We start from the raw sequence: 27,949 nt of genomic DNA on the forward strand, positions 1-27,949 counted from the left end.
CCAAGTGCCAGCAAGAGGGGAAGTTTTCTCGCCTCTGAAGCCCACCCACCCCCCGCCCCAGGCCCAGGTCTCTCAGAGGCACATATGTTGGCTCTGACTCAACAGCTGGGTCCCATCTGTTTGGGTGAAGAGGACGGGGGTGGGGAGGGCCAGGAAGAGACACCATGACAACCAGCACCTTACCTAGCCCTTTTCTTGAAAACAGGTTTCACTTGAACCAGGAAACGTACGGAGGGGGGTGGGGAGTGTCTGTAAATGTGCACCAGGTTTCAGAAAGCTGACCCCACCCCCACCCCCACCCCCGATTTTTGCAGCTGTTCTTAGTTTCCATCTGATCCCAGGACTGCTGGCCCACCCCTCTGATGAACGCCCTCCCTGCTTCCTGCCCCACGTGCTCAGAAGATGCCGAAGTGGGCTTCAGATCCCTCTTGATCTGGGGAAGGGGTGTCTGCGAGCACCTCCATTTCTTTGTCCTTCTCTTTAGGCCCCTGACCTCCCCCACCTCACTTTCGCAGCAGTGATGACAACCACGGTGATTTCTCCCCCCCACACACACACACATGCACAGTTGTCTCTTGTTTTCGCCCAGGCTCATGGCATCCCCGGTTCTTCAGTTACATCCGCTTTCATCCTGGTCCCATTCAGGTTAGTCAGCAGCAGGGCTTCCAAAATAAAGGGGTGGTTGTTGCGACTGAATGTATTGAGAAAATGAATTTATGTTTGTTTGATTCATTTTTGCAAACGACCCTGCAGAGGTGTGGGGGTCATTGAGCCATCTTTGTTTTTCAGCTCTGGACCAACGCGGGAAATATCAAGTATTTCATCAGGGGAGATTGTGGGAAAAGTGCTCAATCGTGCCTACCATCCCTGTCCTATTGTCCCCAGTTATTAGTTCCTATTTCATGTATTTAAACTTATGTTTATTCTTATTTCTATTATATTGTAAGCATTTGACAAAATAAATAAATCAATCAATTAAAAAAAATCCATTCATTCAATCGGCAAAAGGACCCATGTGCTCAGAGGGGTTAATATTGGAACTGCAAACTTATGAACCATAATAATAATTAAAAGGGGGAAGGGGCCGGCAAACCCATCAACAAAAGAGTTCTTTAAATATGCCGATGGCCAGAACTGAACAAGGGAGATGAGGGGTCCAGTTCAGACAGAGAAATCTTGAAGGATGATTTCAAAAAGCAGAGGGACTCAGCTGCTACAGGCAGCCCTCGACCTTCGACCATCTGTTTAATGACTTACGTTACAACGGTGTTGAAAAAAAGGTGACTTATGACCAGTTCTCACACTTATGACTGTCACAGCTCCCCATGGTCACATGATCAAAATCCAGATGCTTGGCACCAGCATGCATTTTGGGTGGTTGCAGTCCCCCTGAGTCACGCCATGACCATTCGGGACCCTCCAGGCAGCCTCAGACAAGCTACATCAAGGAGGGAATCTCCTTAATGACAACCAGATTCATTTAACGCCTTAGTGATTTTTTTTAACAGCTGTGGCAAAATAAGTCATAAAATCAAACACGACGCACATACCAACTGCCTTACTCAGCAACAGACGTTTTGGTGTCAATTGTGGTCTTGAGTCAAGGACTATCTGTCTTTCATCTGTGTCCTTTCATCCAATGGAGGAAGTCATGTCATCAGCACAGACTAGAAAGGAGCATAAACAGAGCGGAGAGAAGGGAGCAGGCCAGCAAGGATATGGTAAAAAAAGGGGGATCCCCAGGAATTGTATCAACCAGGAAGCCTAACATCAGAAAGATGTTAGAGCAGTTAAGAGAGCAGGATGTCTACAAGCATTGTGAAGAGAGCACTGTGATTGTTAAGAGCCAACATAGATTTCTCAAGAAAGTGCAAAGAAGAGCAACAAAGGTGATATAAGGAGTCTGGAGGCCAAACCACAGGATGGATGGTTGCTGGAACTAGCTAGGTCTAATCCAGGGGTGTCAAACTCAAGGCCAGCCTGTGTGCCGAATCCGGTCCGCCGGGTGCTTAATTCTGGCCCACGGAGCAGCTGTGGAAATGGCAAAGGCAGCGGGCCAGCAGAGGGCTAGCAAAACAAACTAAAAGCAAAACAAAACCAAAAGAGAAATATTTCCCCTTTTGCATTTGAGCATCCAGGAAAGGAAAAAGGGAAAGAGGAAAGACAAAGAAAAAGAAGGGAAGACGGGAAGAAAACAAGGAAGAAAAAAGAAGGAAAAGAGAATGGAGAGGGAAGGAAAAAGAAGAGAAGGAAGGGAGGGAGGGAGGGAGGGAGGGAGGGAGGGAGGGAGGGAGGGAGGAAGGAAGGAAGGAAGGAAGGAAGGAAGGAAGGAAGGAAGGAAGGAAGGAAGGAAGGAAGGAAGGAAGGAAGGAAGGAAGGAAGGTCCTGCCTTAGCACTTGGCCACCAACAAGCTCCTCTGGAGGACAAGGGTTTGACCCTTCCCCTGATCTCACCTTCCTCCGCTGGAGGCAATGGATCCCCCCGGCTCTGGCCAGGCCACCACAAGTGCCCCTGGCCCGAATAATGTCAAACTGGCCACAGCCACTCTGGTCCCCCTTCAAGGTCAAACACAACTCTGAGGCAGCCCTCAATGAAATCGAGTTTGACACCCCCTGGTCTAATCTAACAAGGAGAAGGACTAGGGGTGACAGGATAGCAGTCTAATATTTGAATGACTGTCACGGAAAAGAGGGGGTCCATCTATTCTCCAAAGCACCTGAGGTCATCTCCTTGTTGAAGAGAAATAACCTAATTCCAACATATTTTCAACAGAATAACATCTTGATTGGCAATTTGCCCTGAAATAATCTGGAATACATCCTTCGATTAGATATAAACTTGACAACTTTATTAAAAATAACTTGCCCCTTTTATATTTTAAAAATTTTGCAACTATGTTCGGAAGTAGGAAACCTTTAGACTTGGGGTTCTTGACCCAAAAAGGTCCACAAATAGACTTTTAGGAGGTTCATGCACTTGAATGAGAAAAAAAAAATCTAACTATATTTTCACTAATCTGTAACTGAAATTTCAGCTACTTTTCATTCACTGATGTATGTTAGCAACAAAATATTGTATCTCTCTAGACTCCAAAAATGTTTGTTGACTTCAATAAATACCACTATCTAAAATTATTAGATGAAAAACAGGCATTGCTCATGATTTAATGAATTAATAAAAAACATATGTATCCTATATCAAATGCCTGAAAAATTGCCACATGTTAATATTGTGGCAAAAAGCAGGGATTACTAAACAAACAATGAAATAATCCTATTTACTGCATTTACTTAAATAACATTTAAAGCAAATTTACTTTTTGCCTTGATCTTGTGGGTATCTTTTTTCTGGTCCTCATCACTTTAGGGATTGCTAACTCAGTTGTTCTCCTGCCCAGCTGCTCCTCTCCTAATATTCCATCAAAATCTTCCTACCTCTAAAATAAATTCATTATTCCCTGCAGTGTGTTTTGAAAGGAGAGAGAAAAGAGTTTGACCTTCTTCTGTGTTATGTCCTTCGAGGTATTTGAAGAATGCTCTCGAGATGCATCACTCTGGACTAACCAAACCCAGCCCGGATCCTCAATGACCCCCCCTAGACCTGCTCCAAGTTCCCTGAATTCTTCTTAATATGTAACACCCAGAATGGGACATAGCTCAGTGTCTATGGAGAGTCTCAGTCCTCCAGCTCAGGGTTGTCCCAAAGGTGCTTTTTCGTTTTGCTTCTCATCCAAGAAGCTTCTTCAGCTCCTTTCCATTCCCCACCATCCAGTCAGAGCTGAAGAAGCTTCTTGGATGAGAAGCAAAACATTTTCAAAGAAAAACCAGAAAGTCCAGTTCCCTCTTGAGAAAAAAAAAAAAAAAGCACTTTTGGGACTGGAATGGGGCAGTTTTCAAGCAGGAGCTGACCGAAATAAAATCTGGTAGAATATCATTTGCTGATGCCACCTCAGATTACATTCTCCTTTTTTGCAGTCACATCCCACTGCTGATTCTTCTTCCGTTTGCAAGCAAGTAGCATTCCAAGACTGTTTTCACGAAAAGCAACACAGGTAGTCCTCAACTTGTGACCACAATCGACCTTTCTGGCCACAGTTGTTAAGTGAATCGTTGCAGTTGTTCAGTTAGTAACATGGTTGTTAAATGAATCTGGCTTCCTCCTTGACTTTGTTTGTCAGATGGTCGCAAAAGGTGGCCGCATGCCCTGGGACCCTGGGATCGTCATAAAGATGAGCCAGTTGCCAAACATCTGTACATTGACCTCCTCGTGGCCATGGGGAGGCTGCAACAGTCATCCCTGTAAGAATGAAAAATGGCCATTAGTCATTTTTTCCAGTGATGTTGTAACTTTGAACGGTCACTAAATGAACTGTTGTAAATCGAGGACTGCCTGTACCAAGCCGGGTAACTCCCATTACATACCTGTTCATTTGTTTTTTGTTGGTTTTCAGAATGAAGAAGTTTGCATTTGTCATTATTACGTTTTAAAGGAGCTCATCTTGACTGCAACTCAAGAACTTTGAATACATCCACGTAACAAGCTTGCACAATTTAATAGCTGTTAAACTCCCTAATTTGGGGGTGGCTACTACGGAGCAGGCAAGGAGGAATCCCCACTCCAGCTAAAGCACAGAGGACCCCAGGGATGCTTGGTATGCCTGCTGGGTACATCTGCACGCAGCAAACCATTATTGATCCATACCAAGAATTTGGCTCTGCTCTCTCCGAGTAGTGTGTGGCTTCTCTATCTCAGGATAACGCTTACAAGTAAACACACACCAGGTGCCTAAATGAAGCCATCCTCCTCCTCCTCAAAAAGAACGGAGCCATCTCTCCTGCCATCCCACCCACTCTGTGGGCAGCTTGTGAGGAGGAGCCCCCTGTCTTGGGCAAAGCACAGGCTACCCCTAGGAATAGCCATAGCCCTTAGACTTATATACTGCTTCACAGCGTTTTCTGGCCCCTTCTAAGTGGTTTACAGAGTCAGCCTCTTGCCCCCGACAATCTGGGTCCTCATTTCACCCACCTCAGAAGGATGGGAGGCTGAGTCAACCTTGAGTTGGTCAGGACTGAATTTCAGAAAATGGGCAGAATCAGCCTGCAATATTGCATTCTAAGCATTGTGCCACCAAAGAAGGAAGGAAGGAAGGAAGGAAGGAAGGAAGGAAGGAAGGAAGGAAGGAAGGAAGGAAGGAAGGAAGGAAGGAAGGAAGGAAGGAAGGAAGGAAGGGGAATAGCAACAACACTACCACTTAAGACTTATATACTGCTGTACAGCCCTCTCTAAACGATTTTACAGTGTCCACATGTTGTCCTCAACAACCTGGGTCCTCGTTTTACCAACCTAGGAAGGATGGAAGGATGAGTCAACCTTAAGCTGGTCAGAATCGAACTGCCAAATTGCAAGCAGCCAGCAGTCAACAGAAGTAGCCTGCAGTCCTGCACTCTAACTTCTGCACCACTGGGGCCCATAGCAGCTCTCGTCCGGACCTTTGGCCCGCCCGTTGCTTTGGAGAATGTTGGTTGAGGTTCACAGGAGTCCTTGGAAAGGCTGTGTGGCTCAGCCTCTAGCCTCCCCCATTCCGCAGAGGGAAACCCCAAGAGGCTGGCCATCCCATGACCAAGGAACAGAGTGTCTCTGGGCCAGTGAGGCCGGGATCTCTGCAGCCCCTGACCTGCCTTATGCTCTCCCAAATTAGCCTAGAGGGTTGGGGAGAATGGGGTGTCCCTTCATCTCTCACCAGGCCAGGAGTGAGGCAGCCATAAGCTCTCTGTGAGTGGAAGTGCCCTTCCTCCTTCCACCTAGCCATGATAACCAAGGGCAGTTCCAGGCCATCTGAAGCCACTTGGCCTTTGCTACGCCACTGGGAGCAGTAGAGGCAGAGAAGCAGGAGAGCCCCGCGACTGGGCAGGTGGAGAGGGGGCCCAGAGCACCAAGAAGAGAGAAAAGGAAGGTCCCTCCTTGGCTCTAAGAGAAAACCCAGAGAAATGGGTGTGGGCTGGAAGTTTCAATGTTTGCAAACGCGGGTGGGATGCAAATATTGGATACGATTAAGTACACAGGCATAATCTGTAAAATAGCACTTGAGTCCACAAAGTAGATAAATTGCACGATGAATCAACATGTACAGGGAAAAAAAAGTAGGTAGGAACCGCCCTCGTTGGGTGGAGCTTTTCCTTCCTGTGTGAACCTGAGTGAGATGCTGGCTTCGCTCCATAGCAGGACCCTGGAAATTCTCCCAGCAGCCTTTTACCTGGAGGAGGCTTGGTCCCTGCCTCACCCCTGCCCCTGGCCCAGGTGGGGCTCTGGAAGGCGGAGAGGAGCTTGTAGAGAAACTGCTGTTCAAGGAAAGGCCACGGCTGCTGAGCATCTGAGAACAGGGCAGGCACTGCAAAACCTTCCCGGGAAGAAAATGCTTATCAGAGAAGCTGTCTGGGGCAAAATCTTGCCCTACCGGATGTCAGGACAGAAATTTGCACCCGAACAAAATGGGGACTTGGATAGCTAAATTTGGGGATCTGGCTATGAATCCCCTCCCAAGGCAGCTTCCCATTGTCTTGTGGTTTTGAGGAGAGCCACCCCCAGGAAGCCGCTGCCTAGAGGAGGGGTCCCCAAACTTGGGTACTTTAAGATTTGTGGACTTCAACTCCTAGAATTCTCTAGCTGCTGGCTGGAGAATTCTGGGAATTGAAGCCCACAAGTCTTAGTGCCCAAGTTTGGGGACCCCTGCAGTAAACCATGGTTAAACCACTATGTACACTGAGAGCATATGCACCAAGACAAATTCCTTGTGGGTCTAATCACACTTGGCCATTAAAGAATTCATTCATTCATTCATTTTGCCTGGATAGGAGTAGTTAGATCTGACTGGGCAAGGGTCTCCAAACCTGGCAACTTTAGGACTTGGCTGGCTGGAGAATTCTGGGAATTGAAGTCCACAAGTCTTAAAGTGGCCAAGTTTGGAGACCTCTGATCTAAAGGAACATACAGCTGCTTGCCAGAAACCCTCTCCACTCAGGTGGCAGCTGGGCAAGCAGTTTCCAGACCTGGCACCTGAGGGGTTGTCTGCCTTCTCTTCTGGAGACCTGTTTGCTGATTTGTGGGAAAGCAAAGGCTGCTCTCCTCCTTCAACCACCTGATAAGACCTCTAGCAGGAAAGAAGGCAGATCCATCAAGATCCAGGATGAGAGTCGGATTTGTTGGCCAATGCTCTGGTCAGACCAACAAGACTCACAGGTCTGGGCACCCTGTGCTCTTGGCTGAGAAGCTTCCCTCCTTCTTTCTTTAGGAAAATGTACTGAGTCTTGAAAGGTTTGGTGGCTGATCTATAGGGAAGATCACGGTAGATGTTTCTCTTCTTGAAGCCAGCCAACCAGCTGTCCAGTCTCAGAAGTATTCTTGAACCCTGAATGAACTTTGAATGGGGGTTTACGGTTCTGCAATAAGGCCTCCCTCGTTGGTGAACCGATTGTCCAGCGTGTGTTGCTGAAGTCTGGCTGGGCATCAAGTGAGGTCTATCCCTCTCAGAGAAATGCCCACCCAGGTTTGGGCAGGGTGAAGGTGTGGCAGTTGTCATCAGAACAGGGGTCTCCAACCTTGGCAACTTTAAGACTTGTGGACTTCAACTCCCAGAGTTCCTCCACAAGTCTTAAAGTTGCCAAGGTTGGAGACCCCTGATCTGGGAGTCTCTTTCAGGGATGCTTCTCCACAGGTTGCCAGATGTTAACACCAGTTCCTTAAGTTGGGCTCTGTTGCTGTTGCACCTATCTCCTGTTGTGGTCCGCCAACAGCCTACGGAGCTGGCAGCAGAGTTGGACAGTGGGAAGGAACATGGGCCAGTCATGGAGTCTGGGGAGAGCTTGGACGAGGGTCCTGCATCCGACACAGAAATGGGGCCAGGGCCATCTGGGAGTTATGTGCTGACTCCGGAACCTCCAGAAACTGACATAGTGAGGCAGAGGAACAGGGGGAGCCTGTTCCCAGTGCGCACTTGTGCAGAGCTGCTAGAAGGCAAGAACAGTTAAGACAAAAGGGGCGACTTGGGAGTAAGGCTTGGAGATGATTGGCCCCTCCCATAAGACATAAAGGAGGAGCAAAGAGACATGAGCCTTTGCAGGAAGCAACTTTGTTCATTCTGATTGGTTTAAACTCTGAAGCTCCGTGTTGACTTTGTGCTCTGTTTGGCCTTGTACAGCTAATAGGCAATTTAGTTGTTGGCAATATTTCAAGGGAGATAAAGGTGAGTGCTTGTCAGCCTTATCCCAAAAAGACTGTGGCAGACTTCTGTTGGACTATTCATCAAGTGTTTGGGACTCATTGCGGGCTGTGAATGCATAAAATTCACAGCCATTGAGATAAAAATAGGGTTTGGGGGACTAAGCATGTGATTGTTACTGTCTCAGGAAGCCTTGGTCAGAACACCTCCCTTCCTGAGCTCCTTGACTCCACAATCAGGATGACAGCAGAGCTTCCCAGATTCTGGGGACTTCAACTTGCCTTCTCTGAGGGCAGAATCTGAGGCAGCCTGGTAGTTCATGGCCACCACGTCCCAGTCAGGACAGTGCTCATGTGCCTGAGCTGGTTTTCCTGTCAGCACTAGCCCTTAGACTTCTATACCACTTCACAGTGCTTCACAAGGCCTTGAAGACTTGGCTGTGTCACTGGGCATGGGTTCGAGATGAATGGCAGAGCCTTGCGATGGCTGGGCTGAAAGTTGTGATGGATTATTACCTTGGATGTGTTTTGCATTTATTGTGATACTGTTGTGATGCTGTGTTTGTTTGTTTTTACTGTTATTAGCTGCCCAAAGTCATGATGTTGAAAAGGGCAGCCATACAGATGGAAGCAAGTATCAGTCCACATTTTGCCAACTTCTTATTGGTTTGAGAAAGGGAGGTGAGGTCTGGCTGGCACGATTGGCACTCGATATTCCCATCCTGACTTCGACTATACAGTCCATTAGTTTTCCCAACTTCACACACCAAGTGCTGAATGCAGAATTTTGCCCACCATCTTGGCCAACAACCCCACCGATCTGTGCTTACCCAGCTCCTCTTTTTCCCCTCCTCCTTCTGGAATACAGAAACATTTCCCCTTCTTCAGTCCATCGGGGTGAGGGTGGGAAATAGAGAACCATAAAGGTGGAAGAGAAAGACCACAGAGGTCCACTAGTCCAACCCTCTGCTCAAAGCAGGAGACCCTTGTATCACCCCAGTCAAATGGTTGTCCAGTTTATTTTTGAAAACCTCCAGTGATGGAGCACCCACAACTTCTGAAGGAAAGCCCTTCCACTGGTTGATTGTTCTCACTGTTAGGAAATTTCTCCTTAGTTCTAGGTTGTCTTTCTCTCTGATGATCTTCCACCCATAATTTTTTATCCCGCTCTCTGGTGCTTTGGAAAATAGGTTGAGCTCCTCCTCTCTGTGACAGCCCCTCAAATGCTAAAGGGCAGTTATCAAGAGCCAAGCTAGACACACAGTCCCTAGCTCTTCCCTCTGCACTATTCAGGGTCTCAACATTTTTTGTATCTTTAAAATATCATAGTTTCTCAAAGGTGGCAGAAACGGGATTTGAGACGGCAGCCATCTTGGATGTCCCTAATCTGGCCCTGCTTCCTCTTTCATGATTTGCATAGAACATACAATAATAGAGTTGGAAGAGATCTTGGAGACCTTCTAGCTCAACCCCTTGTTCATGCAGGAGACTCTATATCAGGGGTCTTCAAACTTGACAGCTTTAAGACTTGTGGACTTCAACTCCCAGAATTCCTCCTACCTCAGGGATTCTGGGAGTTGAAGTCCACAAGTCTTAAACTTGCCAAGTTTGAAGACCTTTGCTCTGTATCATTCTGAACATATGGCTGTCCAATCTCTTCTTACAAACCTTCAGGGATGAAGCACCTACAATTTCTGAAAGCAAGCTATTCCACTGACTAATTGATTCATTCCACTGATCGTTCTCACTCTTAGGAAATTTCTCCTTAGTTCTAGGTTGAATCTCTCCTTAACGATCTTCCACCCATTACTTCTGGTCTCAACAACTTTTTTGTATCATGGTGACCAGAACTGGATGCTGTATTCCAAATGTGGTCTTACCAATGCAGTATAAAGCAGTACTATCACTTCACGTCATCTCGAAACTATCCCTCCATTGATGCAATTTAGGACTGCATTGGCTTTTTTGGCAGCTGCAGCACACGGCTGGATCATACTTAAGTAGTTGTCAACCAGGACTCCTACCTAGATCCCTCTCACCGTTACTGTTTTTGAGCCCAGTACCATGCACTCTATACTCGTACATTTGGTTTTTGTTGTTATGTGTAAGACCTTAATTTTCTCACCCACCACTAAATGGCATATTATTGGATAGAACCCAGTGTTCAAGTCTGTCAAGATCCTTCTGGATCTTGAGTCCATCTTCTGGGGTGTTGGCTATTCCTGCCAGCTTAGTGCTGTCTGCAAATTTGTGAGTTACCCTTCTATTCCCTCATCTAAATCATTTATGAAGATATTGAGGAGTATTGTGCCTTAGATAAAAACTTTGGGGTACCCCATTACTTACTTCCCTCCATGCAAATGTAGTTCCATTAAGGACCACACATGGAGTGCAATTTGTCAGCCAGTTATAAATCCATCTGGTGGTGCTGCAGTCTATCCCTCATTTTTCTAGCTTACCAAGAAGTAGGATGTGGTCTACTTTGTCAAATGTCATTACTGAAGTCTAAGTATACTATGTCTAGAGCATTTCCCTTATCCACTAATTTAGTCACTTTATAAAAGAAGGCAGTAAAGTTTGCTTGGCATGATCTGTTTTTAGCAAACCTCTTATGGTTTCTGTTAACTGTATTGTTCTTTTCTAGGTGCTCACACATGTGTTCCTAAGACTACCTGTGACCATCTGTGGTCCCTGCCATCTTTTTGCCAGCCTTTCTGCAGGATCTGGTAGAAACAAGTCCCTTGTTACTCAGTTACAGACAGAAATAAGCAATTCTGACATCAGCCACAGCTTAACAAAGCAGTGAAAAACACTTTCGTTTCTGCAGTTTCAGCAATGCCAACTGCTTTGCAATCTTCACAATTGCTTTGCAATCTTCAGCGTGGCTGTATTGTCCCCTTATCTAATCAAGCATGGAACACAACACAGCAGGCTGTGTTTACTCACATTTTTCTGCACAGACCAGCTTTTGTTTTTAGGAGCACTCTAGCAGAGCATGTTCTGAACTTGCACAATCATGTTCCTAGCATTTAAGACACCCCTCTGCGCTAGTAATTGTTAGGACTTCTCCCATTCACCTATTTCCCCAAACCCATCATTCCTCAAGTAACAGGAGAAATGATGATATGGTGTACGGCTGCACCTATTGTTTTAAAATATTGAGGGGAACATAGGCAGTTTAAGGAAAGAAAAATAGTCATGTTTCTACCAACTTTTGAAGCATCGGTGTTCTGCCTGCAAAGCCAATATTACGATGCCTCAGTTGCTGAAATAGCCCAGAACCCCTGGACGAAAAGCTTCAGGTGAGCTGAGGGCACTTCTAAACTTCAGCAGGACAAGACGCCCAAGGAGAGGAAGATGCTTACTTGTGACAGGGAACGAGACCAAGGAGAGCAGTCCTGAGCGCATGGCTCTCCTGCTAACAGCCAAAGGGAGAGGAAGCAGCTTGATCTGGGTTCAACAGATCTTCAAGGAGTCTCTGGGAGCTCTGGAATGGCTCGGACGATGTCTTCCTCCTCATCAGATCAAGGCAGGCATGGAAAATCCCACTGCCCTGTCTGTTGTGGTTCACTGGCAGCCTGTGCAGACCGCAGCAGAATCGGACAGTGAGGAAGGGTATCAGTCCAGCTGTCTGGAGGGGACTCAGACGAGGGTCCGATGCAGAGATTAGGCCAGGACCATCTGGGAGTGGTGTGCTGACTCCGGAGCCTCCAGAGCCTGGCAGCAGCGAGGCAGAGGACACAGGGGAGCCTGTTCCCAGTGCGCGTGTGCGCAGAGCTGCTAGGAGGCAAGAGCAGATGAAACAAAAGGGGCGACTCAGGAGTAAAGCTGGGAGGTGACTGCCCCTCCCCTAAAGTATAAAGGACAGGCAAAGGTGATGAAACCTTTGCAGGAAGCAAAGTTGTCCGTTCGGTTCAGATTCATTCTTGAAGCTCTGTGTACTTTTTTTTTCCCTAGTTCATTTGATACTTCTGTAATTGGCAGCACTTCACAGGAAAGAAAGGTGGGTGCTTATCTCGAGGGACTGTTTGAGATTCATTACCAGCTGGGAATGTAAGCAATTCCCAGCATTGCAATAAAATAAGACTTGTTTTTAAAATAAGCGTGTAATTACAGTCTCGGAAGCCTTGGTCAGAAGGGGGAGGACACAGCCAATCCCTGAGGGCAGGGGACACTACGCCTCTGCTGCCCTGCCTGTGGACTTAACTGTCTCACTTAGCAACATAAATTTTGGGATCAATTGTGGTCATAAGTCGAGGACTATCTGTATTCTTGCCGAGACTTGAATCAAAATTGCATTTTAAAGCTGTCTTTTGTAAAGAAGGGAAAGACCAGGCTCGTGTTCCAAACAATCCAGTAGAATTTTTCTATAAAGTTTTGCCAGGACTGAGGGGAATTCAACATTCCCAGTGCAAGAATACTTCATTATATATCCAGACTCCTGTGCCAAAAATTGTGCTCTTGCCCGCTTGCGCTCGTGTGCCAGCATCCAGAAGGCAATGTGCGCCCCCCCCCCATGCCCACTACGCATACACACGCAATCCCTACCCACCCATCCCCGCCGCCCCCTTACCTGCACTGCGCCTCACAGCTGATTTTCAGCCTGTTTGAGGAAGGCTTCTGCAGGCTTTGCAGGCCAAAAAGTAGCCCCGTTTTGTCACTTCCGGTATTTTCGGAAAACAAGGCTAGTTTTCGGCCTGCAAAGCCTGCAGAAGCCTTCTTGAAGCCTTTGGGAGGCCGAAAAAGGCCTCAAACTCACCGAAAATCAGCTGTGAGGCGCATGCATGTGCAGTGAGGTAAGTGTGCTCGCAGCTCACGTGCCGGCACAAATGGCTCTGCGTGCCATAGGTTTGTCATCACGGATCTAGAAGAACATTCAAGGCCAGGTACCTTGTCCGCAAAAGAACCCCAAAATGCAAGACAACTCAATTCCATAGGAAAAAAATACTTTATTTAACAATATACCACGTCCATCATGGCTCCAGGGAATTCATTTCCCATTATTACTGAAGACAATGATGTGGCAACTGGGTGAAAGCAGTGAATGAAAGGTAAAGGAATTTCTAAAATGTGACAGAAGCGAAACCACTCCACCCCGTTGTTCTGGTAAATTTGGAGTCATCCACTGGCAACCTCGACCCCTGGAACATCCCCACCTTGACCAGGAATGGCCCATCATTGCCCGCCGGCTGCCAGTTGGCCCCTTTTCTGAGCTGGACACTTTGGGGGGAGTGGGGAGGATGCAGGATCCGAAGCCTCTGAGGCCAAGCCAGTCCCCACCAGACGCCAGAAAGACTGGCAAGTTGCAGACCAGCCGTGAAAATGGCTGCTAGGGCACCCTTGGGAAAAGGAAACCCCTCTTCTCCTGTGGGGCCCCCCTGCAGCTGCCCCCAGGGGCTGCTTGCTCTCAGCCCCCAAGTAAGCCACAGCCCCTCAAACCTGCCAGGCACCTGGGGAACATGAGCCCAATGGCCTCACCTGCAGGAGGGATGGCTGGTCCTACAGCAGCTGTTCAGAGGCAACCCCCAAGGGCTACGGAAAGATGCTCTCAAGGGACCTCGGGGGTATTCGGCCCCTCAAGCACCAGCACAGGCCCCCAGGGCAGGGATCTCCAATCTTGGCAACTTTTAAGACTCGCGGACTTCAACTCCCAGAATTCCTCAGCTGGCAAGTCTTAAAGTTGCCACGGTTGGAGACCCCTGCCCTAGGGTATGAAAGGGATCCCGGCCAGAGGGGTTTCGGGACTGCAAGTCCCCTGAACTGGAGTTTCCGCCTCGGTTCTCTGCCTGGGTTGGGGTATCAGCAAGCCCCCCCTGGTGGCCCCCAGAAGTTTTAGGAGGGGGCACAGGGCAGTTTTTCAGGAAGTGAGCCTGCTGGTTACACACCCCAGGTGTGTCCTTCTGTGATGAATGAACTGCATGTAGAGAGACTACAGTATGACAAATGTTTTTAACACCCGTTCTTGTGGTTTGATTTTTTCCCATATTTTTAATTTGTTTTGTTTTCTTTTTCTAAGAAAAGCAACCAGAAAATAATCCAAAGTTTATACAAAACCTCTTTACATTATACCCTCCAAAAAGACTGGTTATTTACATAAAATAAAACCTCATTTTCTTTTAAAAAAAAAAAACCCCTTTTGATGGGAGAAAGATGAAGCAAAAGGACATTTCAGGATTCAGCAGAGAGAGAGGTGCTAAAAAAAAAAAACCAAGACCCCCAAAGGCATATTGTCACCCCATACACGCATTGTACAAATTGATTTCTCTGCCCACGCCTCAATTCCTTGTTTATTTTATGGGGGGTGGGGGGTGCAAGCCAAACATCCTCTCAACCCCAACTTGAGCTTCTGAAGGTTCTTGCCATCCCATTTGCTTCTGCCCACCCCTCGTCCCTGCAAATTGTGTGTGTGTGTGTGTAGGAGAGGATTTCACACATGGCAAAATTCCCGACACAAAGTGAATTGCCTGCATCGAGCTCATCATGTGTTTCTTATTTCGTTGCTCCGCACGGACCGGGAAGGGGACATCACCCAGGTTTCCATTTCTGCACACAAAGGAAAATAAACCGTGCCCAATTCCTATGACGTCCACATCGTAATTTCATTTTCTCGAGTGCCTGCATTAAAGACCGCAGTTGGTATCTTAACTCTCTGCCTGTTTTTTGCTGCACCCTGTGTGAAATCTCCCATGTTTATGGTTTGGAACCACACAATCCTCCCTCTCCTCCCTCCCCCCCACACTCTCCCCCTCCCCCCTCCCCCGCCCGGGCTCTTTCAGCTGGACTGTCCCTGTTCCCTTCCCCCCAGAGGGACCTGGAGCCTGGGAGGGTCAGCAGCTCTCAGGGTAGCCAGGCGGGGCCCGCCACCACGTCCACCACTCGGGCAGGCAAGACGGCTGCAGAGTCTGAGCATCAGAACAAAATGCTAAATGCCATCTCAAAGCCTCCCCCAACTGCAGGGGTAGCCCCCTCCTCCTGGCCAGAGAGGGCTTCCCCCATTTCGGGGGCCCTCTCCCACGTAGGGGCCCCTATCACTGGGAGTAAGAGAATCAGGGGCCAAGGGAAGAGTCTGTACATTTTAAAAAGAACGCTGCTACGACTACGACTACTACCACCGTTACTAAAAATTACCTGTCAATTATCTGTGGAGCCCTGAGAAACTTGAATTCTTGGCTGATCTCCACTGAACACGCCTCAAAGTGCACAATTACCTAAGCCCTTACACAGACGGATGGACGGACGGACGGACACCCACTTCATATCCTGCATAGAAATGCTGATGGGGAGGAGGGGCCGGAGGAGCCCGTCTCGGAGGATGGACAACTGGTCAGCCGGGCAGAAGAGCCTCTGCCCCCCCCACCCACATCCACCCCCACCGGACCAGCTTCTTGCAAAAGTCGGTCTTTGAACGGCAGGCAGGCTGAGGGAGGCTGCACTGGGCCAGCCCCGCACTTTTCCCCTGGAGCGTCCGAGGCAGACTCCAACCGTCAGCGGCCTGGCACAAGGCCTGCCGTGGAGCCGGGCTGTGGGGCCACGCGGCCTAGGGTGTGGGCAGTGAGCTGCAAGCGGGTGGTGAGGAAGGCGTCATGGCTCATGGAAAGGAGGCGTGAAGGGCGAGACAGCCAAGCGGCAGAGCGAGAGGCGCAGCAGCCCCTCCGTGCAAAGTAAGGCTTCTGGCGTGACAGGCGCAAGATGGCCGTGAAAAGGGCCCGGAGCCTGGGGGTGATGCTGCAGCCAAGCAGGCCTGAGGGGAATTGGGGGGGGGGGAAGGTGGCTTCCTTCCTTAATTCTAATTGAGACTCACCCGCCCCAGGGCAGGTGGTGTGTGGGGAGGGAAGGGGCAGAGGCTTTGACTGGCGCTTGCACCCTGACCTCTGCAACCCCACTGGGAGAGCTGAGCCCAGAGGGGCTCCTTCTCTCCCACGAAGGGGCCCGGGGCCAATCGAGGGCCCTTGCGGGCCACAGAAGTCGCAATTAGAATTATTATGACTGGCAGGAAGCGAACCAGTGAAGAGCTCTGGGGTGGGTGGGTGGGTGAGTGGCTGGATCAAAGAAATGGGTGTGTTTGTGTGTGTGTGTGTGATTGCCACATTCTGCAGTTGGGCATAAAAGAGACCGGATCCAAGCAAGGGGCGAGGGGTCTGTGTTGCTCCTCCTCCTGAACCCCCAAAGAGCCAAAAGCTGAACTCCCTTCCGTGGGCCTTCTGGAAAGGTCCAGGGATCATGGACCCTGCTTTCCCTTCATTCCCCTCTTCTGGGTCAAGGAACTGGGAATTCAGGGAGACCCCTCCCCCCGCCCCGGGCATCGCAATGCCATCTGCGGCACAAACAGCAGCCCCCCCTCTTGACCCCCTTCAGAACTGGATTCGCTCCTCCTGGACTGACCATTGCAAACTTTTCAGGTGTATTTCTTTTTTAAAAAAAAATTTGTTTCATAAATTAGCAAAAAGAAACCAAAACGAAGAAAGGTGCGCCTTTCTCACAGCAGACACGGAGCATGAGGAGATGAGTGTCCAGTGGGATGATGGGTGGATGAGGCCCGAGGCAGGACAGGGGACGGAGGGACGGGGAAGGACCGCAGATGAGCTTGTGCTGGGAAACTGCAGGAGGCAGCTCACAAGTCCAATCTTTCACCATTTTTTAAAAAGTTACAAAAAATACTTTAGAATTATATATATATATATATATATATATATATATATATATATATATATATATATATATATATATATATATATATATATATATATATATATATATATATATATATATAAAAGATGGGGCTAGGTAGACTCCTTTCTCAGCACGTCCCAAAGCTCTGCCCCGCGGGGACTGGCATGCCCTCCCTCCTTTGGGGTGCCAGGCTGGGTGTGGCTTCCCTCCCAACAATGCCCCCCCCCCCGAACAAAATGGCAACAAGGAGCCAGAAAATCTGCCCCCAAAATGTGGCGGTGGCCATCTTGGGGTTTCCCGGGTGGGTTCAAGAGCGAGAAAGGCACAGAGCCCAAGTGAGGGCCACAAAGCAGGCTGGGAGCAGAAGGTGGGACAAGAGGACACCCCCACACACACACCCTCAAATCCTGGGTCTGAAAAGCTTCAAACTACAAGGCTAAATGCTAATCGAGGGAGGGAAGTGCTCGAGGGGGCAGGCAGGCCCTCCTCCTCTTCTCCCCTGGCACCCGGAGGGCTTCGCAGTGGGGCAGCAAGGTTTGTCCTCAAACCTTGTAATAAATGTTAGCCGGGCTCTGCGGGGGCATCTCCTGGACAATGTAGACCGGGTGCCCGTAGTCTCCGCTGACTTTCTCGTAATGAGGGCAGTAGTTGTTCTCCGTAGTCCGCAAAGGGATGATGATGTCGCTGGGCTCGGAGCCGGCGTTGCCGCTGCTCTTGGGGCTGGCCAGGGTGCTGAGTGACAGGGCTGCCGCCCGCTGCTGCGTGTGCTTCCGGTGCCGTTTTCGGATCTTGATGAGAAGGACGATGAGGAAGATGAGGATGAGGATGAAAATGACACAGCCAGCCCCGATCGCAGCAAACACGGCCACCTTGGAGCTGAAGAATCCGTCGGTAGGTCTTTGGGTATCCTGGCCATCTTGGTTAACAGGGTCTGGCGTATGTGGAAGGAAAAGAGAAATTAAGGAAGGTCGAGGATGGGACAAGGCGGGTGTCAACTCATAAAATACTTCTAGGGTCTTTTTAAGTTGCCAACAGAAAGGGAGGGGGGAGCAGTGCAGCCGCTTGGAAACCGAAAAGTGCATTCCATAAATATTTTCAAAGATAGTAACTAGGTGACTGCAAACAATTTGTTTTCTTTTTGTATTGTACAGGTCACCTTCAAGAAGTGAGGGGAGCCGAATGTCAACTCATAAAATATTTCTCTGGTCTTTTTAGAGTTGCCAGCAGAAAGGAAGGAGGTGGGAAGGGGTTTGCTTGAAAATTGAAAGTGCATTCCATAAATAGTTTTTCAGAGATAGTAACTAAGCGACTGAAGTTTCTGCCACGCAAAATTCTAACTGGAGAGCATGTTTGATGACTCTGAGCTATGGATGTGTCCCATTGGAGAATATGAATTACGATACACCCAGGGGGTGACAGTGAATTATGTGTCTCAGAGTCAGCTACACCCAGGCAGTGCCGGACATGTTAACTCCCAATAAATCCTTTTGAAGTTTTGGAAGTTTGGCTTGAGACTCATGATTTAATTGGGGTAAGTGCTGGAATCCTGACAGCAGGCAGTCTTCTCTCTCCGTACATCTTAAGAGGCCCTTTGGGAGGATGGGCACCACAGTGCCCAAACCCAACTAGCCGCACTTTATGAAATAAATTAGGTTAGAGCAAGTACACCACAATCTTTTCAAGATCAAAAGAAGCATCTCTGTGGAAAAGGGGCCGCCCCACAGCAAAACCATCTCTCCCGCCACAAGGATGACCCAAAGCTCCTCCCTCAAGGAGGGCAGGCAAAAAGGGGGATTTCAAGGCCCAGCTGTCAGGGTTGAGGATCTGGAAGGAAAAACACCAGGGGGCTTGAACTGGGCACAGAGGTAGATCAGCAACCAGTGAAAAGACTGTCCTGGAATTCCATCAGACTGAAATAAGAAGGAGACGGCGTTTTTTAAAAGCTTTGGAGTCATTTCTGTGAAGCAGGGGTCCCCAAACTTGGCCACTTTAAGACTTGTGGACTTCGACTCCCAGAATTCTCCAGCCAGCTGGCTGGAGAATTCTGGGAATCGAAGTCCTCAAGTCTTAAAGTGGCCAAGTTTGGAGGCCTCTGCTGTGGAGAGTGCAGATACTGCCTATTACAGTAATCCATTTATAGGACATAATCTGATGGTGGGTCCCACCCGGAAGACACCCCTATCTAGAAAGGAACAAATAAAATGGAAGGAGGGGTTCTACTAGCTTTGAAGGTCACAGCTGGATCATGGACATCAAGGACAAGAGCCCAGATTTACTGGGCCACATACAAATTGAATAACAACCACTGCTACCACACTGGTTTTATGAACTGTCCCTTTCCCGATAAGGAAAGCAACCTTTTGTCTTGTTGACAAAAGATCAACTTACTGGACACCACACAAGCCATGACCATAAGCCAAGCAGAAGTTCGAACCTGCACAACCTCATCTCACTCAAAAGACAAAGAGAGAGAGAGACCAGATGCCCTCCGGAGCTCCCACTGCAGCTTCAAGGGTATGTTAAAGCAGTGGCCCACCAACCTTTTTTGAACCAGGGACCGGTTTCACGATTATTTATTCTTCCACGGACCGGTACCTAAGTAACGTGAGACTCCACCGCCATCGGGACGGCTCTTCGTTCGAAGCCGCCTCCCCCTCTTCGACGAAACTAAGGCGCAAGCACCCAAACACCGCTTTCCAACCGAAAACCCGGAAGCGCCATCAAAACAAGATGGCGGCACCCAAGCTTTGCGGCCCGGTAAAAAATGATCCACGGACCGTTACCGGTCCGGGGACCGGTGGTTGGGGACCCCTGTGTTAAAGGACACAGCAGATATAAGATGAAATGCTACGAGGCCCCTCCACATCTGCTCTATGAACTGGCGCAGAATACCATTCCCACTGCATGATACACATTTTCCTGACAGGAGTGAAACTGCTCCGCTGGGCTACCTCTACCCAATCAAGCTGCGGAGAGGAGAGCTTGAGAAGAATCAGGAGCAATTGAAATTAAAGTCTAAGGATTGTATAGTAATAATATAATATGGAAAGTTGATTGATGCAATATGAGTGTAAATTTAAGAGGGAAAGACTATAGATATTGTCCAACCGACACACTGTACAATTGAAAGAAGGTTTTATTTGTTGTTTTATGTATTATGTTTTGTGTTTATATTTGTTGTTAAAAATAAAATAAAAACTTTTTATTACAAAAAGAGAGAGAGAGAAGAACCAGGAACTTCTTTCTCTTGCAACAACAGGCCTAACTTTGATGCCACAATGCAGATCGAAATGCAGCCGATCCCAACGATCCCAAGACTGACATCATCATTATTTTTCTTCTAACTCCAAGACTCTTCACCAGAGCTGGTGGCATTCTAGAGGAGCATCAGTATCGCTTCCGGTATCCCCCAGACAAGGTCAGTCAATCAACCTCCGGTTTGCTAGGAAATTATTCTGTAGCCCTCTGAGGAGACATCAGTTTGGATTACAAAATGATATGCAAGCAAACCACCAACGAGCCCTGGTGGCGCAGTGGTGAGAATGCAGGTTTGCAGGCTAATTCTGCCCACAGCCAGGAGTTTGATCCTCACCGGCTCAAGGTTGACTCAGTCTCCCATCCTCCAAGGTTGGTTAAACGAGGGCCCAGATTGTTGGTGGAAATATGTTGACTCTGCTTAGAGAGGGCTGTAAAGTGCTATATAAGTCTAAGTGCTATTCCTATTGCTATTCTTACAGAAGAGCGCCATTTTCTTTTCATCAATGGATTAGGATTAGTTAACAGAACTATTAATCAGTGGAACGGCTTGTCTTCAGAAGTTGTGGGTGCTCCATCACTGGAGGTTTCAAGAAGAGACTGGACAAGCATTTGTCTGAAGTAGTATAGGTCTCCTGCTTGAGCAGGAGGTCGGACTAGAAGACCTCCAAGGTTCCCTTCCTACTCTGTTGTTCTATGACTTCTATAAATGGCTTCCCAAGGCTGCAACTATCTACTTTGATTCATATTTCACCTGGTTTTCTTTTCTGCCAGAAGGGTCAGGAAACTGCCTGTGGAGACCTGCATCCACCAGAGGTTTGTCGAAGCCTTCCCACCAAGAGGGGCGGGCAGGAGACTCGTTGAGGGCAAAGGAGCCGCTAGAGAACAAGCACAGCTGGTATAGCTCTGCAAAAGCAGTACGTGGATTTAAGGAGAAACTTTATGAACCATCAGCGTGCACAAAACCGAGGCTTAATATGCATTTGGCCAGCACTGGTGCACCTTAAATAGGTTTGCATTAAAATTGAATAGGTAAAAGGAATCTAACGGTGACAAATGGGTTAAAAAAAACCCTTTGTTCTTTTTAGGTTAATCTGCAGCTCTAAGGGGCATTTGGGCTCCTTCCCACCCCTTGATCCATGATCCACCCAGGAACCCACAAGAAAGCATCAGAACCAGCCCTTCTGTCAAGTGACACCTTCCCTTTTGGAAGAGTGTGGAGGGTGGTGAGCACAGCACAAAACATCGTGGGCTGTTTCCTGAAACCACTAGATGAGGGGGGGGGGGTGGGGTTTGGGTGGTTTTTTGTTTTTTTTTTTTTTTTTTTTTTTTTTTTTTTTTTTTTTTTTTTTTTTTTTTTTTTTTTTTTGTTTTTTTTTTTTGTTTTTTTGTTTGCGGGTTTTTTTTGCTCGGTTTTTGTCGTGTTTTTGCTGGTGGGGGCGGGGGGGCCCTGTTGTGGTGTGGGGGCCTCGGCATAGGTTGGGGGTTTTTGTCTAGATGACCTCGCTAGGGCTCGCTGCCTCAGAAGAGTGAGGAAAATCCTCGGGGACGACTCACTGCCCCGTCAGCCCTTCTTCACTCTCCTGCCATCGGGTAGGAGAAGCAGAGCCAGCCGCACCAACAGGCTGAAGAACAGTTTCTACCCGTGGGCTGTCGGACTCCTGAATGGAAAATCACTTCATGTCAACATCATACGATAGACTTGCGGGGCCGGTGCGTTGTGCAACAAGGTCACATAAGATTGGGTCTGGGTTAGGGACTTCTGTCCTCACTGTGAGTTGTGTTGGTGGGTGAGGGTGCATGAAGGGAGGCTCAGCCAATCTCGTTGTACACAGGTTGTACTCTGACAATAAAGGTAATAACTGCCTCTACCCCAAAGACGTTAGAAACGTCCAGCTGCACAGAATTCAACTTCACAGCATTTGATAATCCTCGTCCTCCTTCCTGTCCACCAGGAAGGAGCAAACGGTCAGCAGGAGAAACCAGGAATCTCCTAGGAGGAGGGGCTGCTGAGCTGCCTACTGCAGAGACGTGGGGGGGGGCTTTCTCCTCTTTAAAAGGGAATGGATTGGGGGGAGGGATTTGGGAATGGATTTTTGAGCAGCAGTTTGAGCGCAGCGAAGTGCAAGTTCTCGCTCTCTGTTGCTTCTTTTGGAGGGATGCTCCCTCAAGCCTTCCTGCCCTGAGAGACTGACGTTATTTCTCATTTATTCCCCACCACCACATTTTAAACACTGTTGAATACATAACAAAAGCCGTGAACTTGACGCAGTGATTTCCTTTCTGAATTTTTATTGAGGGCTTTAACAGTTTCCCTTCTGTTTATACATTACTTTGTGCAGGGTCTTTTGTGTCTGTCTGTCTGTCTGTCTTTCAGTTAATGTCAACTCACTGCCTGGAGAAATCCGTGCCATTTTTTTCCACTGCATTTTTGAAAGCGGATTTTCTTTATCAAACTTGCTATATACTGTAGGTAGTCTTTGATTTACAACAGTTCAATTAGTTCAAAGTTACAACAGCACTGAAAAAGGGGACATATGGCCAACTGTCACACTTAATGACCGTGGCAGCATCCCCATGGTCACGTGATCAGAATTCAGACGCTAGGCAACTGGCTCCTATTTATGTCACAGGGCCGTGATGGCGAACCTGTGGCACGCAGAGCCATCTGTGCGGGCACATGAGCCTCAGGCAAATTTACCTGCACTGCGCATGCATGCACCTCCCAGCTGATTTTGGGGCCTTTTTCGGCCTGCCAGAGGCTTGAGGAAAGCCTCTGCAGGCTTTGCAGGCCGAAAAATAGGACCGTTTCATCACTTCCTGTATTTCCAGAAATACCGGAAGTGATGAAACGGGCCCATTTTTCAGCCTGCAGAGGCTATCCTCAAACTTCTGGCAGGCTGAAAAAGGCCTCAAGCGGGCAGAAATCAGCTGGGATGCGCAGTGCAGGTAAGGGGGCGGCGTAGGGGGAATTGCACACGCATGTGCAGGGGGCGTGGGGGGCCATGCGCATTGCCTTCTGGGTGCTGGCACAGGAGCCCAAAAAGGTTAGCCATCACTGTCCTAGGGGGTCATGTGATCCCCTTCTGCGACCTTCTGACAAGCAAAGTCAATGGGGAAGCCAGATTCGCTTAACATCCAAGTTACCAACTTATCACCTGCAGAGATCCACTTAGCAACTCTGGCAAGAAAGGTCGTAAAATAGGGCAAAATTCACCTAACAAATGTCTTGCTTCGGAACATGAATTTGGGCTTGTTTGGGGTCGTAACTCAAGGCACCCACCTGTACTTAAAATACCAGATTTTCATCAGACCAGGAAAGGATAACCCATCACGATGTGGGCAGTCCATGGTCAAAATAATTCAGGCCTTGGTTGCAGAGCCCTCCCTCTCCCATTAGCCCAGGGTTTATATTCATGCATTCTCCTTCAACTAGGTATGGTTTCTTCCCTATATATCAGGGGTCCCCAAACTTGGCAAATTTAAGACTTGTGGACTTCAACTGCCAGAGAAGCAGGAGAATTCTCTGGGAATTGTAGTCCACAAGTCTTAAAGTTGCCAAGTTTGGGGACCCCCTGATATATACTGTAAGAAACAGGGGGGAAAGATCCATCTCATCCTGGGCACCCACTTTTTGAACTATTACCATCTGGCAGACGGTACAGGATAATAAAAACAAGGGCAGATAGGCTGAAAAACAGCTTCTATCCCAGGGCAGTAACTCTGTTGAATTCTACTGTATAGTGCAATATTAATGCAATATCAGGGGCTTTCAATTCAATTGTATAGAATGTGAAGGATGTGTGTTTGTGTTTTATTTTTACAGCTATAATGTACACCCTCACATCCTGGACACAAACTGTTTCCAATCCTACCCTCAAGACGACGCTATAGAGCATTGCACATCAGAACAACTAGACACAAGGACAGTTTTTTCCCTACATGCCATCACTCTGCAAAACAAATAATTCCCACAACACTGTCCAACTATTTACTAAGTCTGCATTGCTATTACTATTAATCTTCTCATCACTCATCCCCTCCCACTTGTGATTGTATGACTGTAACCTTGTTTCTTATATCCTAATGATTTTTATTGACTGTTTCCTAGTATGATTCGATTGCTTATAGAATAGAATAGAATTCTTTATTGGCCAAGTCTGATTGGACATACAAGGAATTTGTCTTGGTGCAAATGCTCTCAGTGTACATAAAAAGAAAAGATACATTCGTCAAGAATCATAAGGTACGACACTTAATGATAGTCAGAGGGTACAATCAGCAATCAAATCATACTAGGAAACAGTCAATGTAAATCGTAAGGATACAAGCGACAAAGTTACAGTCATACAGTCACAAGTGGGAGGGGATGGATGATAAGGAGTGATGAGAATATTAATAGTAATAGTAGTACAGACTTTGTAAATAGTTGGACAGTGTTGTTCCCTATGACTACCATTAAGTATTGTACCTGATGATTCTTGACTCTTGACGAATGTATATTTTCTTTTTATGTACACTGAGAGCATTTGCACCAAGACAAATTCCTTGTGTGTCCAATCACACTTGGCCAATAAAGAATTTATTCTACACTGAAGATGGCATTTAATTTCGTTGTACGAGGTGCAATGACAATAAAGTACACTAAACTAAACTAAACCACCACCCGATTTCCCAGGAATTTACATTTCTTTCCAAGTTCTCCCACCTCTGAGATAAGACAGTTGCAGCCTTTTTACTGCAAGATAATTTGCCCCCACATGTATTAGCAGGTAGGGATAATTGTTGTTGGACACGGAGAATGCTGGAAGCTGCACGTCCCCATCCCTAATCTTTGCCCCTAGTGCACTGGGGTGTGGTAAGCACCTACTTATTTTGCTTCCTCGTAGCTTTGAGTCACCAGCCATCACAACGCTTCTCTTGTCTGCTTGCAGGGTTCGGTTGCACCCCGCCTTCCCTTTAGGGATCCAGCATCGTGCTGGCTGCAAGCACAGCATCTCCTACACCTCTTCTAAAAGGTGGGTTGATTCTTGTGCTCCTGAAAAGCTGATAAAGCTTCATCCTCCCTCATCACACCTGCCTGTCGAAAGGACCCATTTCCCTAAATCTTTCGGGTAGGTAGCAAAGATGGACCTCTTCAAGGCAACACGGGGGGACGAACGTTGTCAGTGTTGTTATTTTGCTATTAGATCTGTTGAGTTATGTTAATGTTCAGTCATTTCTTGTAACAGTCTTTGGGTGTTTTGGTTGAGTTATCTATAACAAGGGTCTCCAACCTTGGCCACTTTAAGACTTATGGACTTCAACTCCCAGAAATCTGGGAGTTGAAGTCCACAAGTTTTAAAGTGGCCAAGGTTGGAAACCCCTGATCTATAACAATTTGCTACTATCAAGCCCAAAACCTAGAATGCCACATGTTGATTCTTCCGAGCTGAATTCTTGATTGTCTCACACCTATAGACAAAACATTGCCAGATTTGAGGGCTCTGCTAGCTGCATCTGCCATATGCTCTTAGGGAGGGGCTGTCCTCGCCCTCTTACTCCCACTTGTAACATCCAGGGCTAAGTTGCCTCTTACTCTTCTGTAACAGCCCCCTCCTCTCCTGGTCGATCCAGCTCCTTAGTGGCATTCAATCACATTCGGCTGATGTTTTCGCTACTGGCATTAGACCAATGTCTTCGCTAGATTTTCAGCGGCATAAAAATGAAATAAACAGATCCACACATCCACGACAGGACGATTGTCGCCTCCAGAAAAGTGGGTGGGGGGAAGATATCCCGAAGAAGATTTGCCACTGACCCCTGCTGCCAGATTTCTTGAGGGGGGGGGGAGAGACCTTGGACACAACCCCTCTGCTGGATTTTACCAGATGAGTGGACTTGGAATGGGTGGTCTTCACTGCCAGCTCCCTCCCTCCCAGGTCCACGGGGCTTCTTCCGTCATCAACCCCTATTGCAAACCGACTGCAGTATCTGCACTCCTATCTCCAAAACTACGTGTGTGCCCGCGGTCAGCGTAACAATCCGTTAGACACAGATCCATAGATACCTTAAATAATCAAGGGGGGCTTCGCATTGTCTCCCTGCTAGGCAGCACTTTCAGCAGTCAGCCTGCAACCCCTTCCTTGTGCTACCTGTTCCAGAAGGTGAGCCTTTTTACTACTCCAACCCCGGGACTCTGTGTGGCGCGACGATCGTTCACCTCTTCCAAAACAGCAACACCCACCCACCCCCAGGGACAAACCTGCACTTTCTGCCTGCCAACATAATGTGACAATGGACTCTCAACGTTGGTCATCTCCTTCCCTGTCGTTGCTTTTAGCCTTTCAATCAGAGTTTTGCCAAATTATTCTCTAGGCACGCTGAAAACCATCAAGCCCCCTGAACAGTCCTCTCTTGCTCACTTTGTGTAGGGGAACGCTTTTCCAAACATGAGGGCAGAGGTCATCCTAACAAATTTAAATAACTCAAATTGCCCCATAAACGTTTTTCACCCAGCTTTATTCACAGCCTGGCACCTTTCCATACTTCCAAGAAATTTATTGCTTAGGCACCTTTCCAGAATTTATTTCAGATTCACGATTTGATGAATCTTATAATTCCTATGCACATCTCTGAAATACTCCATGCAACAGTTCCTCACTTGTGTTTCTTCCCAAATCATTTCATCCCTTTTATTCTCAATTCCATTTATTCCGGGGAAGGATTCCCGTGTAACCCTCTTCGCTCACTCCCAAAACTTTTTAAAATCCTCATAAAAAGAAAAACACCACTCCTTTACACACCTACACACTTTCTCACACTGGTGCGTTTCCATCAGAATGCCCGTTGCATCATTCAGTTCACATGGGAGCTGTCTGGAATTTGGGAAACTAGCAGTTGCTGTGCCTTCCTTAAAGTTGTTACTATGGATCCCCTTCCAGAGGCTACCAAAGCTGAATTCATCCCAAGGGAAATCTCCTTTTCTGATCCAGTTTGGGTGAGGCTTATGTACTCCATCTTTCCGATAAGTTCATTCTCACAAACTGATGAAACAGATTGTAACCACGTAGCATCACAAAATACCAAAGTATTGTGCATTATGTAATGCAAGTATCATGGTAACCAGCTCAATGAAAGGTTTTAATCCAGACATGCTCATTCTACTCTATGCAAGCCAAGATCTCCAACCTTGAAAACCAACCTACTATTGCCACAGCTCAACACCTAGAAGCTGCCTTTGTAAGGTGTTTAGACACTTGAGTACGTGTTCAAAAGCATTAAGAGTATTACTAAAACACCTTTTCCTTCGACATTCCTTTAAAAAAAAAACCTACACATTCCTGATTAAAAATCACAAAACTTGCAGAAACAGAGGGGCAATTCTACTCCAACCTTGGTCAGAGAACATTCCTCAGAACCCTACTCCCTACCAACACTGGTGACGTTACCAAGTTTGGGTAATGAGATGTCTGCAAGAAAACAACCAGGCACCAAGGCCCTCTTGCTCCGAACATCTTCAGCCTCCTTTTGTAGATTTGGCAACCTGTTCCACTGTGTGACGGCTCACACAGAGCTGGGAAGATCCTCCTGAGGTAGACCCCGGGGCCGTGTTCACCCCCTGATCCTGGTCCTAGCCTTTAGGAAAACTGAGAAGGAGAAGTCGGCCCCACTCTGGGTATTTGAAGACTGCTGTCGTATCTCCTTTCAGTCATCCCTTCTACAGGCCAAGCAAACACAGATCTTCTGACTGTTCCTCACAGGGTTTGGTTCTTGGCAGCCACAGCAATCATAAAATACCAACAGTAAGTTATTAACGTTAAAATTAAA

General features: G+C 47.6%; 1 protein-coding gene and 1 long non-coding RNA gene across 2 annotated transcripts in view; one reads left to right on the plus strand and one right to left on the minus strand.

The window, feature by feature from the left end:
* The window catches only part of LOC148129734 (uncharacterized), a 795,631-nt gene that overhangs the window by 681,939 nt on the left and 85,743 nt on the right, over positions 1–27,949 (plus strand). The window lies entirely within an intron of this gene.
* EFNB1 (ephrin B1) overlaps positions 14,338–27,949 on the minus strand; it is an 86,677-nt gene continuing 73,065 nt past the window's right edge. The window contains 1 exon segment of the mRNA XM_087971990.1: positions 14,338–17,816. Coding sequence (XP_087828116.1) covers positions 17,428–17,816 — 389 coding nt within the window. The 3' untranslated portion in view covers positions 14,338–17,427.

The sequence above is a fragment of the Notechis scutatus genome, chromosome 10 (assembly GCF_049901735.1).
Source record: "Notechis scutatus isolate UNSWTSFEM ecotype Mainland chromosome 10, rNotScu1.2, whole genome shotgun sequence".
NCBI lineage: Eukaryota > Metazoa > Chordata > Lepidosauria > Squamata > Elapidae > Notechis > Notechis scutatus.